This window comes from Cynocephalus volans, chromosome 3 (assembly GCF_027409185.1).
Source record: "Cynocephalus volans isolate mCynVol1 chromosome 3, mCynVol1.pri, whole genome shotgun sequence".
In the NCBI taxonomy this organism is placed as follows: Eukaryota; Metazoa; Chordata; class Mammalia; order Dermoptera; family Cynocephalidae; genus Cynocephalus; species Cynocephalus volans.
In genome coordinates, this window is record NC_084462.1 from 21,942,690 (window position 1) to 21,963,904 (window position 21,215).

General features: G+C 54.4%; 1 protein-coding gene across 6 annotated transcripts in view; it reads right to left on the bottom strand.

Moving 5' to 3' along the window:
- Positions 1 to 20,953, bottom strand: part of TECPR1 (tectonin beta-propeller repeat containing 1) — a 31,694-nt gene extending 10,741 nt beyond the window's left edge. Inside the window, exons 1-17 of one of the 6 annotated variants that reach the window (XM_063090840.1) lie at positions 20,864 to 20,953; positions 18,839 to 18,969; positions 16,949 to 17,195; positions 16,239 to 16,421; positions 15,867 to 15,989; positions 14,953 to 15,078; positions 12,264 to 12,438; positions 12,047 to 12,147; positions 10,803 to 10,904; positions 9,286 to 9,431; positions 6,073 to 6,575; positions 5,473 to 5,618; positions 4,382 to 4,537; positions 3,637 to 3,786; positions 3,385 to 3,542; positions 1,897 to 2,024; positions 786 to 888 (exon numbers count right to left, since the gene is read on the bottom strand). In XM_063090840.1, the coding sequence (XP_062946910.1) occupies positions 786 to 888; positions 1,897 to 2,024; positions 3,385 to 3,542; positions 3,637 to 3,786; positions 4,382 to 4,537; positions 5,473 to 5,618; positions 6,073 to 6,575; positions 9,286 to 9,431; positions 10,803 to 10,904; positions 12,047 to 12,147; positions 12,264 to 12,438; positions 14,953 to 15,078; positions 15,867 to 15,989; positions 16,239 to 16,421; positions 16,949 to 17,173 (2,525 nt within the window). In that variant the 5' untranslated portion in view covers positions 17,174 to 17,195; positions 18,839 to 18,969; positions 20,864 to 20,953. Of the gene's footprint in view, positions 1 to 785; positions 889 to 1,896; positions 2,025 to 3,384; positions 3,543 to 3,636; positions 3,787 to 4,381; positions 4,538 to 5,472; positions 5,619 to 6,072; positions 6,576 to 9,285; positions 9,432 to 10,802; positions 10,905 to 12,046; positions 12,148 to 12,263; positions 12,439 to 14,952; positions 15,079 to 15,866; positions 15,990 to 16,238; positions 16,422 to 16,948; positions 17,196 to 18,838; positions 18,970 to 19,401; positions 19,476 to 20,863 lie in introns of those variants that run through there. The other 5 variants (XM_063090842.1, XM_063090839.1, XM_063090841.1 and 2 more) reach the window with 5 other exon arrangements.
- Between the last annotated feature and the right edge of the window lie 262 nt (positions 20,954 to 21,215).

Here is a 21,215-nt window from a genome sequence, read left to right on the forward strand (position 1 = left end):
ATTTTTTTAAGGCCCTGATTTTAAAGGACTAATCGACTGGACTACATTTAAAAAGCAAAAGTCAGAACTAAGAGGGTTAAAAGGCAAAGTGAAGGATAGCAGACATCTCACCACCACCACCCCAAAAATAAGCAAAAGCACCATGGTGTTAAAAGTTAGGCTGGCGGGGGCCGGCCCATGGCTCACTTGGGAGAGTGTGGTGCTGACAACACCAAGTCAAGGGTTAAGATCCCCTTATGGTCATCTTTCAAAAAAAAAGAAAAAGTCAGGCTGGCTGGTTGGCTCAGTTGGTTAGAGTGCAGTGTTGAACCAAGGTCAAGGATTCGGATCCCCCTACCAGCCAGCAACCCCACCCGCCCCCCAAAAAGTCAGGATGTGGTGGGTCTTGATGAGGAGGCAGGGAAGAAGAAGGGGCATGAAATGGGAGGGGTGGTTGTTGCTTCTTGGCCTGGGTCCTCGATTACACCGGTGCTTGATTTGTCGTAACTCAAGGTCTCTATATGTACAGATGTTTTGTAAGGTCTATATATACATATGGATGGATACAATATATACATACGTGCATGTATATTTGTTTTGAGCACTTAAACCCCTTAATAAGTGAATTTTAATATGCATTACACTTAAAGATTCAAGGGAAAAAACCTCATAAAGCAGTAAGATCCAGTTAGTTCCATGCCGGGGGCCTGACGCCAGTTCCAGGCTGCGCTAGACGCTGCAGTCAGTTTTTGTCAAGACTGTGGCCTGGGCCAGGTGGCATCTGGCTGGGCTTCTGTGCCACTCACCTGCTAGTGTAGCCTGTGACAGGGTTCCAGCGCTGGTTCTCGTAGATGTAGACACACTTCATGTCTGACTGTGTGTAGATGTTGCTGGTGCTGCTGGCCAAGCCTGGGGGAGAGAAGCAGGTGCTGCTGGACCGAGGCTGAGGCCAGGCAGAGAGGAGCCAGACCAGCCGAGAGGGGTTGAGAGGCCTGTTGTGCTTATCTCGCAGGGGCTGGTCTGGCTTGGATTTCTCTCCTCTGGGATCATGATTATTCTGGGGTTGCACAACCTCATTGACAAGAATCTGCTGCACAGTAAACCTGCCATCTTATGCTCTGTTCTTGGCTGTGCCTATTCTCCACCACCATCCCTCTTGTCCGGCACTGGGGAGGTGTGAGGCCCATCCAGACCCACATTATTAACAAAGGTGCCTTGGACCGCTCATATAACCTCTGTGAGTCCCAATTTCCTTACTTGTAAAATGGAGACAAAGGTAATTCACAAGCAGGGAAGCTGTTAAGCCTGCACAGATGTGTGTTCCGGTAGTCTCAGGGACCACAGTTCTACAGGGTTAGCCTCCCCCACTGTGGGATGTGTGGGCTGTGGCACGAGATATCCCATTTCAGTGACTGTTTCTGCTTCCCTTTTCCAGAATCCAGGGAGCCCCCAGGGGTTCAGCAAGCTTTTGACCCAAAGGAATAACCCACCAAACCAATGGCCAGAGTTTGGGCCTGGGAATCAGGAGACCGGGTTGGCTGCCCCAACATGCCAAGGCCTATTCTGTGAAATGAGGCGCTGGACACGCTGGAGCACCCTGGCAGCTCCAAGAGTCTTCAAGACCCTCAGCTCAGCTTTCTAGAGTCTTCAAGACCCTCAGCCCAGCTAGTGGGTGTCTAGAGGGCATGTGCGAGGCAAGGCCTGGTTTCTGGGCTCTTGTACTTCACGGGTTGGTCCAGGGATTGTCCTCTGTAAAGGTTGGCAGTGATGAAGGTCACCTGTCAGCCAACTGGGACAGAGGCTCCAGCATTGGGCAGGGAACCCAGACAGGGATTAGAGGAGGGAGTGCACCGGGAAGGCTCTCGCAGGGCTGGGGAGCCGCTCGTGCCAGCCGTGAGTGCTGGGGGCCGCACTCACCTTGGAAGCAGCCGCCGCCGTAGCCTCCCGTGTAGACCCAGGCTGTGTGGTCGTAGCCAATGCCCCACACTACTCCCCGGCTATTGGCCTCCACCAGCCGCAGGTGGCCGCCCATTTGCCGCCAGAACCTGGGAGGACGGGAAGAGAGGCAGGAAATGCATCTCCGTCCCTGCTTTCCGACTCCGACCCTCCCTGGAGTGCTTTTGTTCTGTGGCCTCCCACAGACATGGTATTTCACAAGTCCTCAGTCTCCAACAGACAGGACTGATAACCTCCTCGGCTTCCCTTCTGTATTAATCAACCTTAGACAGCGCCAAGAGTTGGCCTGTGAAAGACGCAGGTTCTCGGGCCCACCCCATCTCTGAAACCCCATGGACTGGGGGCAGAGGCAGCTGTTTCACGCTGTCCCCCCCACTCGGGGGTAAAGGGGGATGGGCTGGCCACAGCCATGGGTGGGTGCAGACAGGCCTGAATGTCAGGGCAGAGAAGGGGCATGATATCTAATCCTCTGCTGAGCAGCAGTGCGGCCAGCCAACTGACAGGGAGTTAGTGAGAGGCTGCACAGGGACAGCGCAGCCTGAGGCAGCCAGACTGCAGGCTGTGGCTGGCAGCTGGCTCAGCCTCCTGCGGGACAGACCCGTCCCTGATACCAGAGGCAGTCTGACTTGTTTGGCCAGGCACAGACAGCTTCAACAAGCACCCACTATCCACTCCAGCAGTGGGCTTCCTGGGCTCATGTGGGTCCCCTGGCCCTGGTGTCCAATGCTAACTGAGCCCAGGGCCTCATCAACCTGCCAAGGGCAGCCCCTTTGCTCCAAGGGTCACTGGACAGCTCTGGCACAGAACTGTGAGTACCAGGTCCTGCTGGGCCCTCCACCTAAGGACTCCCCACAGTCATACTCAGGCGACTTCACTCCCTTTGTGGCCTTAAACGCCCCCAAGGACTGATGCCGCCCATGCAGAGCGATGTCTCCCATGCATGTATGTCCAGCTTCCTGGTCCTGCCTCCACCGAGGCCTGAGCTTGGCCTCCCAGCCATGGGGCTTCAAGTCCTCCCTGATGCCCAGCTCTCCCAAATCAAACCTCCTTTGCCATCACATTATTCTCTCCTCTCTGAGGAGCTCAGGGCAGCTGAGCACCAGGGGTCTGGGCCCTGGGCTAGTGGGAGGTCTGTGGCTTCTCTCCCTGGCCTGGGAGCCCCTGGGGTGGAGGACTGAGACCTTGCTTGCACTGTTCAGACACACAGTAACTGACCTGCCCAGAGCTCAGCCAGGTTTCTGGGTCCCCCTCTCTTGGAGTCCTCGAACAGTCCCAGGAGAACTTTAGGGCCTGGAACCAGCCAGCCATGCTTCTGGCTGGTCAGCAAACAGTTAGGCCCTGCGTGGGGCTCCTGTTCTGCTGGAACCCACCCTTCTGGAATCACAAGCTCTGGGTGCTCAGGGGGAGGGGATAGGCCTGGGGTCCCTGTCCAGAGTGAGTCCTACTTACATCTGGTCACAGGGCAGCAGGTGCTCGTGGGCCTCCAGGTCCGGGCTGGGCTCACTCACAAAGATGTCCCCTTTGCAGGTAATGGACCAGATGGCCTGCGGGGATGGGCGGCCATGGACCTTCCGGCTCTCACAACAGGACAGGCTGAGCAGGGCGAGCTGGCATGAGCACATGGCTGGTCACTGCTGGTAGGCTGAGGCTGGGCTGCCCTGAGACCACTGTCCCTTGACCCTAGGATCCCCAGCCACTCACCCAGTCATTCAGGTCCTGCTCGGTGGTGGCAGCCAGATGCACGGGCCACCTCTGCCGTGTCCTCTCGGGGGTGTACAAGGCAAAGGAGTGCTTGGCCTCGTTGAGCCCTGGGACCAGCACCGTCACCTCATTGAGGAACACGTGAATGTACTGTTTGGAGAGCGGGTGCACAGGCAGGGCTATCACCCAGGACAGGGCGGGCCTCGGACGGTGCTGGGCTCTGAGCCCATGGTGAGCCCCCTGCGGTGGTTCTGCACAAACTCGTGTGGTTCTACTGAGCTCGGTCTCGGGGCCCTGTGGGTTTCAGTGGTGGGCTGCGGGGCTGAGCAAGTTCCACTACTGAAGCTGTACTTCATGAACAGATACCCCACACATTCTACAGAAATGCTTTTTGATTTCAGCTGCCCAGGACGGGAGCACCTGTGCCAGCTGTCAGGAGGGGTGGGCAACTTTACCTTCAAAAGACTGATTTCTCAACTGAAAAACGAGAGCCTATAAGTGGCTGCTTGAAGTGGGAAATGGACTGGCCTGGCACACACGTGCCCACCACCAGCAGGGATGAGAGTGAGCACTTTGGAAACTGGAGGCGCGGATCTGAGACCGAGCACCTCGGGGCCCCTGTTCCATGCTCACTCCTGTGCCCCCCTCCGCTAGGCACCCCCCACCCCTGCATTTCCCTCCCCTGGGGACCTCCTAGCCCTCCAGCCCCTCCCACGGGCCCTGCCCCCATGGGACCCTGTCACACCTTCTTCTCTTCGTGGACCACATAGTAGATGAAGAGGATGCTGTCCCGAGCCCCGTCGTGCCCCGTGAACTGCTCCAGGGCCACACGGACGTCCACCCACTTGTGGGGCTTCCAGTCACACCACCACTGCAGGGCCCCTGTCTTCACCCACACCGACTGTGGAACATGCCCCATGGGCAGTGGGAACACAGTCACAGGCAGGCCCCAGGGGTGCCCTAGTCCCCACAGACTCGCACCCTGTGTGCACACCATTCCCAGCACCCCCAGGCCACTCTGGCCCCTGACCTTCTTTGCTCCCTTGGTAAGGAGCTTCTGCTTGGGACTCCCAACCCTCCACGCTCCCAGCTCCTCCTTCACACTAATGACATCAGTGACGCTGTCAGACTCTAGCCAGTGCAGGCTCCAGCCAGAGCTGTCCATGCATAACCTACTATATCTCAACCAGCCAGTGGGACCAGCACTATTGGCCCATGTTCTAAGTGGGGAAACTGAGGCTCAGGGAGGTTCTGTGCCTGGCCCAGTGACACAGAGTGAGTCAAAGCTGGGACCCAATCCTGCCTATGTTCAGAGGCCCAACTCAGCCACAGGCTGGATGCTTCTGTGTTCTGAGCTGAGCCTGGAGGGCCCAGGCCCTCTGTGTGAAGCTAGCTATATGCTTCGTGTGACTTCTCTGTCTCCCCAACCTCACTGGGGGCCTCTCAGGGCTGGGCTCTGCCACAGAGATGGCATGGGTAGGACCCAGTTGGGGGCAGATATGGGGAGGGGTCTGCAATAGTCCTCAACTCTGTCCCCAACACACCATCTGGTGCTCAGAGCTCCCCAGCATGATGTGCCTGTCCTATCCCCCGACCTCCCTCTGAGGTTGCTGCTGTCTTTGGGTCCCTAGGGCCCACACCATGCCTGGAAGGCAGTGGGGCCTGAAAAAAGTTCCTCAGGATGGATGAGTCAACGAATCCTTGAATCTACCACAGGGCCTGGAAGGGACAGATATATCCATCTGTTTCTTCCACTCCACTCAGGGCTGGTATACAGCAGGCACTCAAGGAATGCCTGCTGAAAACCACTGTATCCAGGGACAGCTGGGCACCCACCTGCTCCACAGCCTGTTCGTAGTGCCTGAAGTTCTCCAGCTCCCGCTTGGTCCTCTCCGTGAGCTGCTGGAAGATCTGCTTCCTCCAGGCAGCAGTCTGGGCTGGCGTGATGGACAGGGACAGCGTCTGCACCGACGGGGACAGGCCTGTGGGCGGGCAGAGCCTCAGGGCCAGGGTACCATCCTATCTGCAGCTGGGCACATGGCCGGGGCTTTTACCCCCCCTCTCAAAACAGCCCTTTCTTGCTAGAAAGCTACAATCTCTATAAAATGTCCCAGGAGCTCTCCCTGCACCACTCACTGATGAGCAAGATGCTGTCCCCTACCTATTCAGCCTGCAAATGGCCACCACTGCTAGGACAGAGAGGGCAGGGGGTACCAGGCCGATGTGCTCTGTTCTCCTGGCTGCTCGGCTGGTCTTTGAAGCCACATACTGGCTGTCCCCGTGGGGCATTCAGGGAGGACAGCGGCCTGCTCAGGCCCCCAGGCCTCATCCCACGCCCCGCAACTCCCGCTAGTGGTCTCCCGCCTCCTCTCCGCAGGAACACTCTTGGGGGCACCCAGCCCTGCCACTGCCCCTGGGCTCCTCAGAAACGCTCACCTGGCTGGACAGTGAACCACTTGAGCACAGAGCAGGCCTCCACTGCGCAGCCGCCTCCAGACACCCAGGCCCAGAGTGGTTGGTCATCCACCCCGCAGTGCTCCTCCAAGCCCAGTGGGAGGAGCCCCAGGGAGGAGAGGCCGGTGGTCTCAGGAAAGCCAGCAGCCGAGTGGCTGGGTGCTTTCCTGGGCTCTTTCAGGTCAATATTGGTCCAGGGCAGCTCTGCAGGGGTGGAGGCTGGGCCAGGGCATTTGTCAGGCCCAGAGGCCTGAGCAGCCTCCCCTCTGCCCTGAGCTGGGCAGGCGTTCCCCATGGCACCCTCTGCAGTCCTGCCAGTCCCTGGGCCAGCGGCCGAGCTCCCCTTGGGGTTCCTAGGATTGTCCAAAGACTCTGCAGGGAGAGGCAGGGCAGGCCCCGGTTTCTCGACTTCCAAGGAGGCATCAGTGTCACTGGGCGCAGAGTCACCACTACTCCTCACCTCGTCACCAAAGAAGCAGCCAGCGCTGGGGACACAACAGGGAAGACACGTTACTCCCTCCTGCTCTCAGGCAGTCTTGGCTCCAGGGTGCTCCGCCGTGCTCCCCTTGCGACCTTGGGCTTCTCCTTCCCACTCTGCACAACAAAAGTCAACACCTGCTTCCCAGGGAGCTGAAACACCTGGGCCTCAGACCAACCAAATCAATACATCTGGTGGGGAGGCATTAAAGTCTGTAATTAGCTTCTTAAAATTATGATCGTGGTAAAATATAAGGGTAAAAAATAAAAATTTCCTGGAAAAACAGAATTAAAATACAAATCTTTCCATAAACTTTTTGAAGACCCTGCATACATATGACATGAAGTTCTCCATTTTAAAGCATACAATTCAGTGTCATTTAGTGTGGTCACAATGTTGTGCAACCACCAGCACAACCCAGTTCCAGAACTTTTCCATCACTCCAAATGGAAACCCTGTACCTGTTAAGCACTCGCTCCCCAGTGTCCTCTGCCCGACCCCCAGCTCCTCCAGCAACCACTAATGTGCTTTCTGTCTCTGGATTTGCTTATTCAGGACATTTCAGATAAATGGAATCACGGAATCAATGTGTGGCCTTTTGTGATTGGTCTCTGTCTCTGAGCATAGTGCTCTCAAGGTTCATCTGAGTTGCAGCACGTGCCAGTACTTCGTCCCTTTTACTGCTGAATATCATTCCCTCGTACGATACACCACATTTGTTTACCCATTCACCCACTAATGGACATCTGGGTTATTTCCATCTTTCGGCTACTGTGAGTAGTGCTTCTATAAACATGCATGTACAAGTTTCTGCTTGAACAGCTGTTTTCAATTCTTTTGGGTACGTACCTAGGAGCAGATTTGCTGGGTCACATGGTAATTCTATGTTTAACTTAAGGAACTGCCAAACTGTTTTCCAAGTGGCTGCACCATTTTATTTTCCCACTCGCAATGTACGAAGGTTTTAATTTCTATGAGTCCTCACTAGCACTTGCTATTGTCTTTCTTTTTGGTTACAGTCATTCTGGTGGGTACAAAGTGGTACCTTACTGAGGTTTTGACTGGCACTGCCCTAATGACTAATGATGTTGAGCATCTTTTCACATGCTTGTTGGCCGCTTGTATATTTTCTTTGGAGAAATATCTATTCAGGTCCTTCGCCCTTTTTTAATTGGGTTGTCTTTTTTTGTTGTTGGGTTATAAAAGTTCCTTATATATCTTGGATACTAGACCCTTATCAAATATATGATTTCCAATTTTCCCCCATTCTGTGGGTTGTCTTTTCACTCTATTGATACTCTCCTCTGGTTCACAAAATTTAAAAAAAATTTTTTTTTAATTAATTAATTAATTAATTTACTTACTTACTTTACTTACTTACTTATTTACTTACCGGTCAGGGGACTGCAACCCTTGGCTTGGTGCTGTCTGCACCACGCTCAGCCAGTGAACGCACCGACCACCCCTATATAGGATCTGAACCCGCGGCCTTGGCACTACCAGCGCCACACTCTCCAGAGTGAGCCACGGGGCTGGCCCACAAAATTTTTAATTTTGATGAAGTCCACTTTATATTTCCTTTTGTTGCTTATGCTTTGGGTATCATGTTTAAGAAGCCATTGTCAAACCCAAGGTCATGAAGATTTGGTATCAATAGTTTTTGAAGCTTCTTAGCTGATTCCAATATGCTGTCCAGTTTGAGAACTACCAGCTGAAGAGAGTAAACCCCCAGGTAAAACATGAGCAAACTTCTGCCCAGACTGTCCTCCTAGCCACTGGGCTGACTGCGCACTACAGTGAGGACCACCAAGCTTGGGGAGCAAAGGGGTATGGACCAGGGTCTGGGGAGGGCCCGAGGTATAGACAGGAGTGTGGCTGGCTGCAGAGCCAGGGCCCCACATGCCGTGTTAGTCGACACAACTGTGAGTACATCCCCAGCTCAGATGCTAAGTCACCTGCCCATGCTCTCATGACCGGTGAGTTGAGCTGGGACTTGTCCACACTATTTAGGCCCATGGACCCCAAAGTGTGGTCCCCAGAACTGCAACAGCAAAGCATTCCCCAGGTCCTTGTGAGAAACGTAAAATCTCAACAGAAACTCTGGGGTGGGGCCTGGAAACCTGTGTCTGAGCAAGCCCTCCAGGTGACTCTGGTGCACACCAAGTCTGAGACCACTGCTCTAGACCAGAGAGACCCTCCATCCTGTTCTTCACTTCCCTTTGACAGAGGGGCCTTAGCATCCACCTCACAAAGAAGCCTTTTCTCTCCCAGATCTTTTTTTTTTTTTTTTGCCACCCTCACTCCCATCCCACCTGCAGACTAGCCCCACCCTCTCTTGCAGATCTTGAGACTGCAGAACCAATGGGCCAGCCCTGCTTGGGGTGGATGCCCGGCTCCTTCACAGGCATGCCCACCTCGGCCTGCTCCAGACACCATCCTCAGCAGCCCAGTGTCTGAGGATGCCCCCGTGCAGCTGCCTGGGCTGGCCCCAGGAGCCCTCTCTGTGGGGCTGAGGTGGCCGAGCCACACACCAGGCACAAATCTGAGGGTAGGAGGACTGCTGCTCTTGTGGGCCACTGGCTGGTATTCTCCTGCCGGAGACAGGGCCCAACACCCTGCTGAAGCCAGGTGGTAGGCCCCTGTGGACTCTGCCTACCAAGGCCACAGACGGCCAGTTACCAACCTGACTCCCACATGCCCTGCTGCCCCGGGGTTACCTGAGGAGACTGGACGAGCTACCACAGTGCGACTGGTCACTCTCTCGGCCTGCGACAATGGCCTTCCATGTCTTTCCACTGAGCTCACTGGGGGTGACACCTTGCCGGAAGTACATGGCTCGGTCCTCACAGCCGATGCCCCAGACCTGGAACAGAGAGAGGTGCTGTTCGGAGGAGGCTGGGTGCAGACTGGGGGGTATGGGGAGGAGTGCACTGCAGGGCTGGAGGACACATCTGCAAACAGACAGGAAGCCCCCACATGCAGTGGGGTGAGTGCATAAGTGTGTTAGGGCTGGGAAGACCCCTGGGGGAATGGAGGCAGGGCGGGCGCAGAAGTCAAATGCAGGTGGAGGAGCCCAGGATGGGTCGGTGGAGGGGCAGCGGCAAGCTCAGGAGAAGCAGGGATGCAAAGGGGCTGGCCAGTTATTCAGTTGGTTAGAGCATGGTGCTGATAACACCAAGGTCCAGGGTTCGATCCCCATGCTGGCCAGCCACCAAAATATTTTTTTAAAAAAGAGAAGGAAGTAGGGACCACTGTGCTGAGATGCAAGGTCCACCCATGTCCCTATCCTCTGCATGGCCTCTGGTTGGCAGCTGATCCCCATGTGAACCCAGAGCTGACCCTGGTCTTTTCTGAGATGCAAAATAACCTCCTTGATCCTGACCTCACTTTTCAGGGAAAAGGTGGCCGGACAGGCACCCTACTCTCTGCCTTTGGGTGCTGAGGAAGAAAGGTTTGCTGAAAGGCCCAGGGGAGGTGGCCAGAATAAAAGTCATTTTGAACCCCTGGCCTGGGAGGGTGCTGTGAAGGGCTGCAGCCTGCCCAAGGCCCAGCAGAGCTGTGGGGCCCAGGTGGACTTGCTGGATGGGCTGTGGCATCTCTGTCACTTGGCTTTGGCAAGTTGAGCCAGTTGCTGCCTTGGGCTCAGTACTCCATGGACCAGCAGGCATCTGTCTTGCCCCTGTCTGCTGCAGCTATGTCATCAGGGTGGGCAGGACGAAGACATTGGGAGCTGGGCACCATGGGGAAGAGCTTCTAGGATAGTGCAACAGGGTGGGCGTGCCACCTTCACAGAGAGGAGCTGCACCCTTTGAGTCTTGAAAGTACCCAAACCTCATTATCTGTGAGAAGAGGTCACACTCTAAAACTACAGATGACGATCACAGAGTGGATCAGCTTCACTTGGTGATCAGCCACCTGATCTCACCCAAACATTTCCCAACAAAATCTTCCAGTCTCCCGGATGCACATCCCCCACCCCCCACTCTCACACCCCTGCAGATCCCTGCTCATTGCTCTGAGGGTCCTTGGGGAACTGACAAAAGAACTGACAAGCAGGGGCTCCAGGACCCTGGCAGAACCAGCCCCTGGGTGCCCTCATAGCCTGAGAGTGTGCTGAGGTGCTGGGACCCACCCGTAGGAAGGGACTCGGCCAGCAGGCTGCATCAGCAGCCCTTGCCCTGAGACAGCTACAGTTTGCAAGCAGCTGACCACAGCCCGGGAACCATGCACACACCTGGTCGTTCAGCCCCACGTTCACCATCAACATTTCTCCCACCATCTCGACCCAGCTGGTGCCACAGGGATTGTGGGAGTTGACGCCTCTTCGGAACCACACCTGGGAAAGTCAGAAATAGATATGCCTCCCTGGAGGGCCACCGAAATAGAAGGGTACTGTTTTAAGGCTCAGGAAGAATAAATGAAAGATTTGATCTCTTGGTTCATGCCCCAAAATGAGCATGGCACATCCTTAGAAAGGAACCATCCAGTACACCCCTCCTCCACACCCCTGCATATCTCCTCCTGTGCTTGGCACCTGCCTTCAGCCACACCTGGTCCTGGTGGTTTCCTGTCCAGTCTCTGGCCTAATCTTGGAAAAGGCTGCTTTACAAAATCAAGTCTGCCTCTGTGTAAGACCTCAATGACATTATTTAGGAAAACTGTTTCTTTAAACTCATTATTAGAATAAACAATCAATTTTCGGTCTATTCTTAGTACTTTATGAAATAGTCTCTTTAAAGCTGACTTTTTTCACATCATCTTATAAAAATGCACATAATCCAACCAGATTTTTCCCAGGACTACCTGTGGTTCCATGACTCATCTGGTGGTCCCACTCCACCAAAGACCTCCCCCACCAACTACGTTCCCCTAGGGCTGTTCTTACCCATTCTGAGGATCCCTTAGTATCCATCTGTCTAATCAAAACTCCTGGGGTGGGGTGGGGGAGGGACCTGGTTAAATGAGAAAAGCCTCAAATCCCTTTTATAAAAATTCCTAAAATGTCTCCTTCACCCAAAGAAAGCATAATCAAATACGTGTCTGAATAATGAGCAAACTGCACATATAAATCCAATTCTGGCCCACTTAACCTAAAGAGTTTAGATCCCCATACTGGCCAGCCACCCAAAAATCATCATCATCGTCATCCAAAGGGGGTGACACTGAGGAACAGTGAGGGGAGGCATTCAATTAACTGAGTGTTTCAGTAAATTGGCTTCTGATTATTTGAAATGCTAGGGTCCATTAAGTGATAAATACAGTGGTTCTGCATTTTGGTACAGGCGTGTGGGTGAGGGGAGATTTTATAGCACCAAACATCCTGGAGACTGGCAATGATTTCAACAGTAGGAAAGTGCATGGTGCTTGGCTGGTGCCAGGTTTGTTCTGAATGGTTTAGACCACACTCACAAGAACAAACAACACAACCCTCAAAATGAAACTGTACCACAGACTCAGGCCCCAGCATCCCCGTCTTACTTTTCGGTCTTTAGTGACAGCCCAGACAACGCCAACTCCCACAGAGACGTGCATGATCCCATTTTCAGATGTGGGAGGCTCTACTATGGACCAGGAACTTCCTACCAGACCCCAAAAGAAACCCCAAGTGGCCTCCATCAGCCAAAATGTCAGGGAGTGAGTGCCTCCCCACCAGTCTCCCCAGCACGGGGTACAGGGCTGGCCCTGGGCTACTCACCTTTGGGGTTATTCCTGTTGATTCCTTCCCGGACCAGGGCCTGACCCTCCCAGAGGGTGGCCCATAGGAGATCATAGGGCCCACAGCTGATCTGGGCCACCTCCTCTGGAGTGTCCACAAGGGACCACGAGGAGCCTTCGGGGTTGGGATGGCTGACGTCCTCTCTGTACCATACCTGGGAAGTGAGCAAAGGGCGTGGCATTTCCATCAGCATATCTGGCCAAGCTTGGGGGTCCCTGGTGTGGGAGTGGGGACCAGTGTACCTCAACATCCAGATCTCACTCCCCACCCCCAAGACCATTGGGGTTAGATGACCTCCCGCCCCAGTGATAAAAGGCAAACCCTGCCAGCCTCAAAAAAAAAAAAAAAAAAAAAGTAAACCCTGGATTTCAGCCATCCTGGGGGTTATACCTGTACCGTTCATCTGCTTGAGAAACCCCCTACACACCTTCACACACACACACACACCCTCGTGCTGGACGCGGGCACACAGTACAGGCTGCTCCCAGCCAGTGTGTGCTGTGCGCCCCCTAGTGGTGATGCGCTCTCAGGACACCTGTCTCTAAGGAAAGCTGGGGTCGGTAGTGGTTAAATGGGAAAACTCCCAAACTCCCTTCATACAAATGTCTACAATGTCCACTTCTTTTTCTCCTTAACCTGAATAGTTAAGATTGAGCAACTCACTCCTATTATCCAAACCGTTTGGCTCATTTCATCTGGAGGAGGCTGCGCCTCCCTATGTGGTCCAGGGACAGCGAGAGGCCAGCTCCAGACAGTTGTCTGCAGCCTGAGGAACCCAGCCTCCCAATCTTGCCACTCCACCCTTACAACTGGCCCTGCAGGAGCAGGCCTGGGAAGCTTCTTTTCTGCTACCAGGTGGTTTCAGGTCCATCTCCTGCAGCACAAAGTACTGGTCCCACCTCCATGGATCACAGGAGCAGCACAGGCTCACAGACAGCACTTGGGGACACAAACCTGCTCTGTGGCCCCTGATCTCCCCTCTCTCTGCATCCAGAGAGAATGGCCCCTCAACGGGGTCACTCTGTCCTGGGCCAGCTCCCCACCATCCTTCAGAATAACTCAGAGGAATCAACTCAGGTTAAGATGGTTAACCTAAGCCCAGGCCAGACATGCCCCACAAGTAAGCCTGCTAAAACAACCTGCTTTCCATCTCGGGGCCTGCCCTGGGACCCGGGGCATGGAGAAGGGGACCGGACCCCCCTCCCACAACCAGGCACACTGCACCAGCACCTTGGGGCATGTCTAGGGACCCAGGGTAAGGAGCTGGGGACTGGACCCCCCTCCCACAACCAGGCACACTGTGCCAGCACCACGGGATCCACTCAGGGACCCAGGGCATGGAACCGGTGATTGGACACTCTCCACAACCAGGCACACTGCCAGCACCACGGAGCAGGCCAAAAACATGTCCACCATGTGGGTGGCCCACCACAGCCACCACAATAACCGTGGCCGCCATGAAGGCAGCTAGATGCCACAACCACCATGCAGATGGTCCACTAGCCACTGGAGTGAACTGACACAAGGAGAGTCACCAGCAGAGATAAAGAAAGGAGGAGGATGTCTGTCTCCACAGAGCCCATTTCATAGTGACGGAAGAGACATCTGCTCTATGATAGTATTGGGGGACCTGATCACGCCTCTCAGCATTGGACAGATCATTTGGGCAGCAAATCAACAGAGTAACCATTATTCTTTCAGAAGGAGAGAAGAAATCCAGGGTGATTAGAGGGGGGAGGGGGGAAGAGGAATGGGGGGGGTGGAGCGGGATTGGACAAGGGGCATAAAGAATAATTACAATTTGTAATAATATATATTCTAGTAATATTGATTTGACCAACATATCTCAATGTTGAACCCCAAAAATATGTATAATCAATTTTGATTCAATAAAAATTTTTTTTTTTAAAAGAGAAAACAACAACAACAACCCTGCTTTGACTGTTCCCAAACCAACTGGGTGATAAGAGTTACTGAATAATCATAAAGAACGATCTGAAACCATGACCAAAGTGTTAGATGGCCTGTGCTTAGAACTATCCGTAATGCAGCTACTGTCAGGACTTGGTTTTGTTCCTTTGTTTAGTTCACAAACTCCCTGAGAAAAGGATCTCCTCTCTCTAAACATCCACTCACCCACCCTCCTATCCATCCATCCATCCATCCATCCACCCATCCACCCACCCACCCACCTATCATCCACTAGCCCACCTATCCACCCACTCACCCATCCAGCCACCCACCCACCTATCCAGCCACCCTTCCATCCATCCACACAGCTACGCACAATACCCCTGGAGACTGTGGGAGAAACCACCACAAGGGAGCTGGCAAGGAGTTCAGAATCTGTCTAAGGAGGCAACATTGATGGCATCTAGGATCAGGGTAGGCACTGGCCAGTACTCTGGGGGATCGGAAGAGTGACAGGCCAGGACCAAGCATAGGGAGGGTTGTGGGAGGAGCAAAATCCCAGGGGCCCACAGGACAGGATCCATAGGAGGGGGAGTACAGGGAGTCCAGGAAGCCCCAGCTGCAGACACAGGAGGCGAGGAGAAAGTCTCAAGGGCAGCCCTCCTCCTTCCTCCACCTCTGGGAGGACTCTGCAGGCCAGCTTCTCTCTTGCCTGTGGCCAACCTCCCTCAGCCGCCTCTCATCCTCTCATCCTTACCTTTCCCTGCAGAGACACAGCCCACACTGACAGGTGGCCCATGGGCTCCTCAGTGACCTCCCACCCCCCCACAGAGAGGTCATTGAAGGGGTCAGGCAGTTGTTTGGGGTCTTCCTTTGAGGGGATCTGAAACAAAGTGGTGAGAAGCAGTGGCAGAAGTCAGTACCTGGCAGCCTCCTGGCACGCACCCTCTCTCCCCTGCCTGTCTCCATGCCAGCCCTCATCCTGTAGCAATTGCCTGACTTCACAGAGAAATCAGCATCAGGACTGCAGGTTCTTGGCTCTGGGTCCCCTCCACTGTATCCTCTATCAGCCACCAGGCCTGGGCCACTGTCCCTGGGTGGTCACTGCTGTTCTGCGTGGAAGACAGATAAACTGCCGGGTCTTAGCTCTGGCTTTCCCAGTGACCTGACCACTGGGACTCTGTTCCCTGCCATACAACAGGGCGGATAATGGAACACTGTCCTGCCAGTGTGAGCCCTCAGTAGATGCTGGCCAGCACCCTGTTCTCCAGCTCCTCCCAGCCACAGGGGTGAGCAGGCTGGGCCTCTTGTTTGAGGCCATGGAAGGACCCCGGTCCTAGCCTCTTGGCCCTAAGTTGGGAGGTTTTTCTGGGTCAGCATTAGATCCAGAGGTACTTCCCTCAGAGGGGTAGGGGAGGACAAAGGGCCAGACTGAGCCTCATTCTCAGGACCCGGGCCAGTACAAATTCTGTGCTATCCTGGGTCACAGTGTGGTCCACCTCCCTGTGTGGCCATCTCCCAAATGAAAGGACACCAAATGACTCATAGGCCAGGCCCCAGGGTAGGTGTGGTGTCCCCTCATGCACAAGGAGGATGGGGATGAGACTTCATGTGACCCTCCAGTATGTCTAGACCCCGCCCTGACCCCAAGCCACACTTGCGCACAGAGACCTTGGCCCAGGTGTCCCGGGACTTGTATCTCCTGTACCGGATCCACTTCCGTCGCCGCACGCAAGAATTCCACTTCTTGTCTCTTGTGTAGGTGGCAGGAAAGTCAATGGCATATGTCCACCCCTGAAATACCAAGGTGGGGGCTCTGTAAGGCTCCACGGGGAAGGAATTTGGAGAGCTGGGGAAGGTGGGGAGGAAGAGGTGAAAGAGGAGGGAGGGAGCAGGGTGTCGGGATTAAGAAAGCACAGCTGAAGCAAGCAGAGGCCAGACACCATGGGGAACTGGGGACAGCAGCATCAGGGAGACAGTCTGAACCCAAGGTGCCCCCTCCCCCACAGGGCAGCCACAGTGGGTACCAAGTTGTTCACCTACCCCTTTCTCGGTGGGTTCCCCTCCAAAATTCTCATCCACATACCAGTCCGACTCCCACTCCCAGTGCGGTGAGGGTAGTGCCACCCCATCCAGCGGCCGGTGCTGGAGCCCACTCACGTCACTCCATGGCCAGCGGTCGCTCAGCAGGAGCGTGTCGCAGAAGCCGCTCACAGGGTTCCAGCGCTGAGGGCCAGGACACAGAGACAGCTCTAGGCTCAAGCCTGCCAGGAGGGGACCCAGGCAACAGGGCCTCTCTGGAGCCAGTGGGACCTTGTCTAGCAGGCCCCTCTGGCTCATGTCCAGGATGGGAAGTGAGCAAAGGGCATGCCTGGGACTCAGGGGTCAGGGATCCCCACACCACTTCATCACGAGCCAGCATATCAGCATCGTCCCATGGGCAGAGTTGTCATCAGCCACTGAACTCTGAGAGGGACAGGCAGTGGAGGGCACACTAGGTCCTGAGCTCCTGGAAACCACCTGGAGCCCAACTTGTGCAGACCTGGCCAGCCTGCTTTGGTGAGGACACAACAGAAGCTCCAGCCCCGAAGCCCCTGGATGTTACACAATGTGGATCTTAACTAAAACAAAGGAAATGTTTGCAGGAATTGGTGGGGAACCTGAGACCTCTATTTCCCTGCTGAAGTTCATCATTTTAACCGATAACCCAGCAAACCAACCAACTTGGCAACTCCAAACACACGTGGCACTACCTGATTCTCATAGGCCTCCTCTCGGCAGCGGATGGGGACATCGCTGGAACACACATACACGTAGACCTGGTTGTCGCAGGCAATGCCCCAGCAGCACTGCGTGGCTGCGCTGACCCGCCTGAACTCCAGCTGGGTGTCCCTGCACAGCTCCCAGTACTGGCCGGCAGTGGACAGGGTGTGCACTCTCCCGAAGAGGTCCACTGCCCACAGCGCCGATCTGGGCATGGCGGCAGTGGCTGGAGGAAAACTGGTGACAGGAGGGTGAGGGTCAGTGTCCTGGCTTCCAGCCCAGGGACGATTAGGGCCAGGTGGGCCCTGGGAACTCTCTGCTGTGACCATCTCATGCCACAGGAGGCAGAATGAGGTCCAAAGAGGGGAGTGAGTGGTCACACCACAGATGAGAAGCCCAGCCTGGCTTCTGGGCCAGGATTCCTTTTTCTGTCTTTGCCTTTCCTTCCGTCTAATTACGAGGATGCTTTCCAAACACGCAGAAAAGTACAGGGGAAAAAAGTAACATCCAGTGCCCACCTCCTCAAATTTCATGAACATTATTATTCTGTTATATTTCCTTCAGATGTTTCTTTTCAAAAGAATAAATAAAAGCTTACAGATTTAGTCAAATCTCAAAATACACAACCATCCGAGTGCCTCCCCAGGGGGCCCTTCCTCACAGTGGACATGTCCCCTCCTCTATGCTGGTCCCACCATGACATTCCTATCTGGGCTTGGTGAGGGCATCCACACGGGCCTGGCATGCTGGACAGAGCCTTGCATGGTCCTATGGGGGCCATGAGACCATGTGAATTAAGGACGTAGGGTTTGCTCTTCATCCTCCCTGGATGACTGCCTCCCTCTCTTCCCCAGTTCCTCCTTCTGCTGTTCCCCACTCCTTCCCTTTTTCTCTCCTCTTTCTGTGCGCTTTGCAGGGCTGTCCAAGGCTATTGCTCAGCTCTGCCACTGACCACCCCCCATGCCCAGGGCTGACAGAGCTGCTGCTCCCTGGCTTCTGGTAGGAACAAGCTTCCCACCATGGCAGGGCCACATGGCCAGACCCAAGGCAGGCAAACGCAGAGCGACTGGATGAGGATAGCAGAGAAATCACAGTGAAAAGCTCTGCCTGACAGGGCTGCTCCCAGATTCAATAAGGGAACACGGCCCTGGGGCCAGGAGAGAGGAAAGAGCCTGAAGACAAGGACAAGGCCAGTCTGATTCGGAAAGTGGATGTACTAGGAGACACACAGTTTATTTAGGTGCCTCAAGGCTGGGGCCAGGCTGTTCTGTTCTTGCAGCCTGCCAGAGGCGTGTGGGCGCTTCAGAGGGTGCGGTGATTGCAATGACACTCGTGAGATGGAATACATCTGAAACAGAGCATCTGCCATGGGCAAAACAGGCTCTTTAGGAACAAACATCAAGAAGAAAGAGTGCAGACTGAGAAAGAAGTAACTGAGGAGATAAGGAATAGGAAGATGGAAAGTGGAACAGGAGCCAAGCTTTGAGACACACCCATCACAGAAAGGGGTGACAGGAGGAAGATGACCAGCAGAACAGAGCAAGCCCAGGGAGAAAGAGCCCTTCACAGAACTGCTGACCTCCTCAACCCCAGGGGCACCAATGCCCGTCAAACATACAGATCCAGAAATCCGAACACCAGACTTCTGGAGCCATTTGAATACTCATGTCTGCATCCAGCAACCCCTGCACTCTTCCCTAGTCAGGCCTGAGGGTCCCTCTGGCATCTTCACAGTGACTAAGAGTGTCCTGAGCTGCCTGGACCCAGACTGCCAGAATTCCTGGTTCCACCACTCTCTAGTACCACCAAAAGCAAACTACCCTCTCTGTGCCTTGATTTCCTAATCTGTAAAAGGCAGAAAGGAAGAGTGACCTACTTACCTTATGAGAATTAAATAATGCAGGCACAGGGCTTACAGTAAACAGTGCTCAGCACCCAGCAAGAATTTGATGAGTGTTATCAATGTCATTTTATTACTTGGCATTTGCTTCCACAAACTTCTCTTCCATCTCTTAAAAAAAAAAAAAAAAAAAAATCAAGTCCTTTTCTGATCAGCCTGTGTCTTAGGCCTCTTCAATCCTCGTGAGTGTTCTGCACACAGTGGGTATTCAACCAATGTTCAAGGATAATCATACCACCTACCTCCAACGCACTGCCAACTCCCTGAGTTAAGACATAAATACTGCTCCAGGGAAGCCAAATGCCATAAATTACATAAAAAGTAAGGTCACAATTGGTGGATATGTGATAAAGCAAGTATAGTGTAGTGTCAATAGTAGAATCTAGGTGGTGGGTATGTGGATGTTCACTGTATAATTCTTTCAAATATACAGCCGTATGTTTGAAAATCTTCATCGTAAAATGTTGGTAAAAAAGAGATTTTAAAACATGTTGGTTTCTGTGCTGTCATTTTAATATAAATTAGTCTTGAAAGAGAGCTCACAATTCACTGTAGAAGCAACCAGTTAAGTCAGGCTCAGTCTGCAGGCTGAGCTCAATGAGTGGAGTCTTTGATTTGTATTTGATACACTTTCCTTCAGAGAAATGACTAAGCAGTAATTTCCTTATAGACATAATTGTGTCTTCAGGGCAGTTAATGGAAAAAGACTGCTCTGGAGAAAGGATGGGGTGGGAGTTGTGTTTACAAACTTGCTTCAAAGCGGAGACCCAGGCACTAGTCACTTCCCAGCTAAAAGTGAAACAGGGTAAATGTGCTTGGTCAGCCACCTCCTTTCTGCCTCTGCCAGGATGCTAACCCCAACTCCTCACATGCCACTTCCTGCCTGTGAGCTGATCAGGCAACCTGTTCAGGGTCACAGAGTCACTGGATCACTGCATCAGGGGACACTTGAAAAGAGGGCTGGAGGATGAAGTCTCATGATTCCGGGATTCTGGGATTTCTTTGTTTTGTAGGGGTGAAGGGATGCAGGAAACAGCTTGCATGTAAACAACCTCTAATTCACCAAGAACTTCTGTGAGATAGTCGGACCTTCAGTCATTCCGCTAAGAAAGCCTGCTCACCACCTTCAAAGCCATCGGCTTTTCTGCATTAGTTTACTCACAGATCCCTTCAGAGACCAAAGGTGCCCAAGGAAAGGGAGAGCAGATGTGGTAGAGGAGGGATGCAGTACCAGGGAAGCTCCCCAAGCATTTACTTCTTCTGAGTCTGCCTTAGAAACCCTTCTTGAAAAGATTCTTGCTTGTTTTTCTATTACACCGTACTCCCACCCAGTGTGCAAGCACAGACAGCACTGCCTACTAAGGTAGCTCGCTGGCTGCCAAGTACAGGGGCTGTTCAAAAGCGACAGACACCAGAGTCCAAAGAGGTGGGAGGAAGCAGCAGAACTTGCACGGTAGTTGAGTCCCTCGTGAAGAATAGGGTCTGCCCAGCCCCACCGGCCAGGAGGTGGCCTGAGTCGGCCTGGCTTTCATCCCAGTTCCGTGCACTCAGGCGACAGGTGGGCCAGCGGCACTGTCACCAGTAGCATATGTCGGAGCGCAGGGCCCTGACCATCTGCCCGTGCTAATCCCACGACAAGCAGATTTGCTTCCACCGCTGCCCAGGAAGAACGCCAGACAGGCCCCTTACAGCTCGAATCTCTAAAACCGCTGGGCTCCAGCGACCCGCTTCTCAAATCAGTCCAGTCCAAAGGCTGGAGTAGGGGTGTCACCTGAATCCGGCAGCTGCGCAGCCCTGTCTGCGTTCCGGGGCTGTGGTCAGGGGGCGGAGGCAGCGCCTTCCAGGTGTGCAGGAAAGAGCACAGCCCATTCCTCCCTCGCTCCCTCCCTGCGAGTGTCCGGGCAAACGCAGCTGCTGCCCCCGCTGCCCAACCTTTCCGGCGGTCCGGGGCGCCCGTCCCGCGGCCCCGCCCGCCGCCGCAGAGGGGACGCATCGCTGCACTCACCAGGGCTGGCGCCCGCGGGGTTGGCTTGCGGTGGCTGCTCCTCAGCGGCCGGGCGAGCGAAGCGGCCCTCCCCCGCCGAGGGCGAGGGGGCGGGCCGGAAGCGGCAGTCAGGCCCGCTCCCATTGGCCAGCCTCGCCGTGACGCTTGTCCGCCTGGGGCGGGCGATTGGCTGCAGCTTAGTGCGTCTGCGCCCACTTCGGGGTCGCGGCGGGGTCGCGCTCCTCACCACATCCGGCCGCGCCGGCTCAGTACTTCTAGTCGTGTAGAGCGAGCACCTGGTGTGCTCTGTGGCACGAAACCGATCCGCAGACTTCTCGCAGCCCCCCAGGACCGGCCCGCAGGAGCGGAGCAG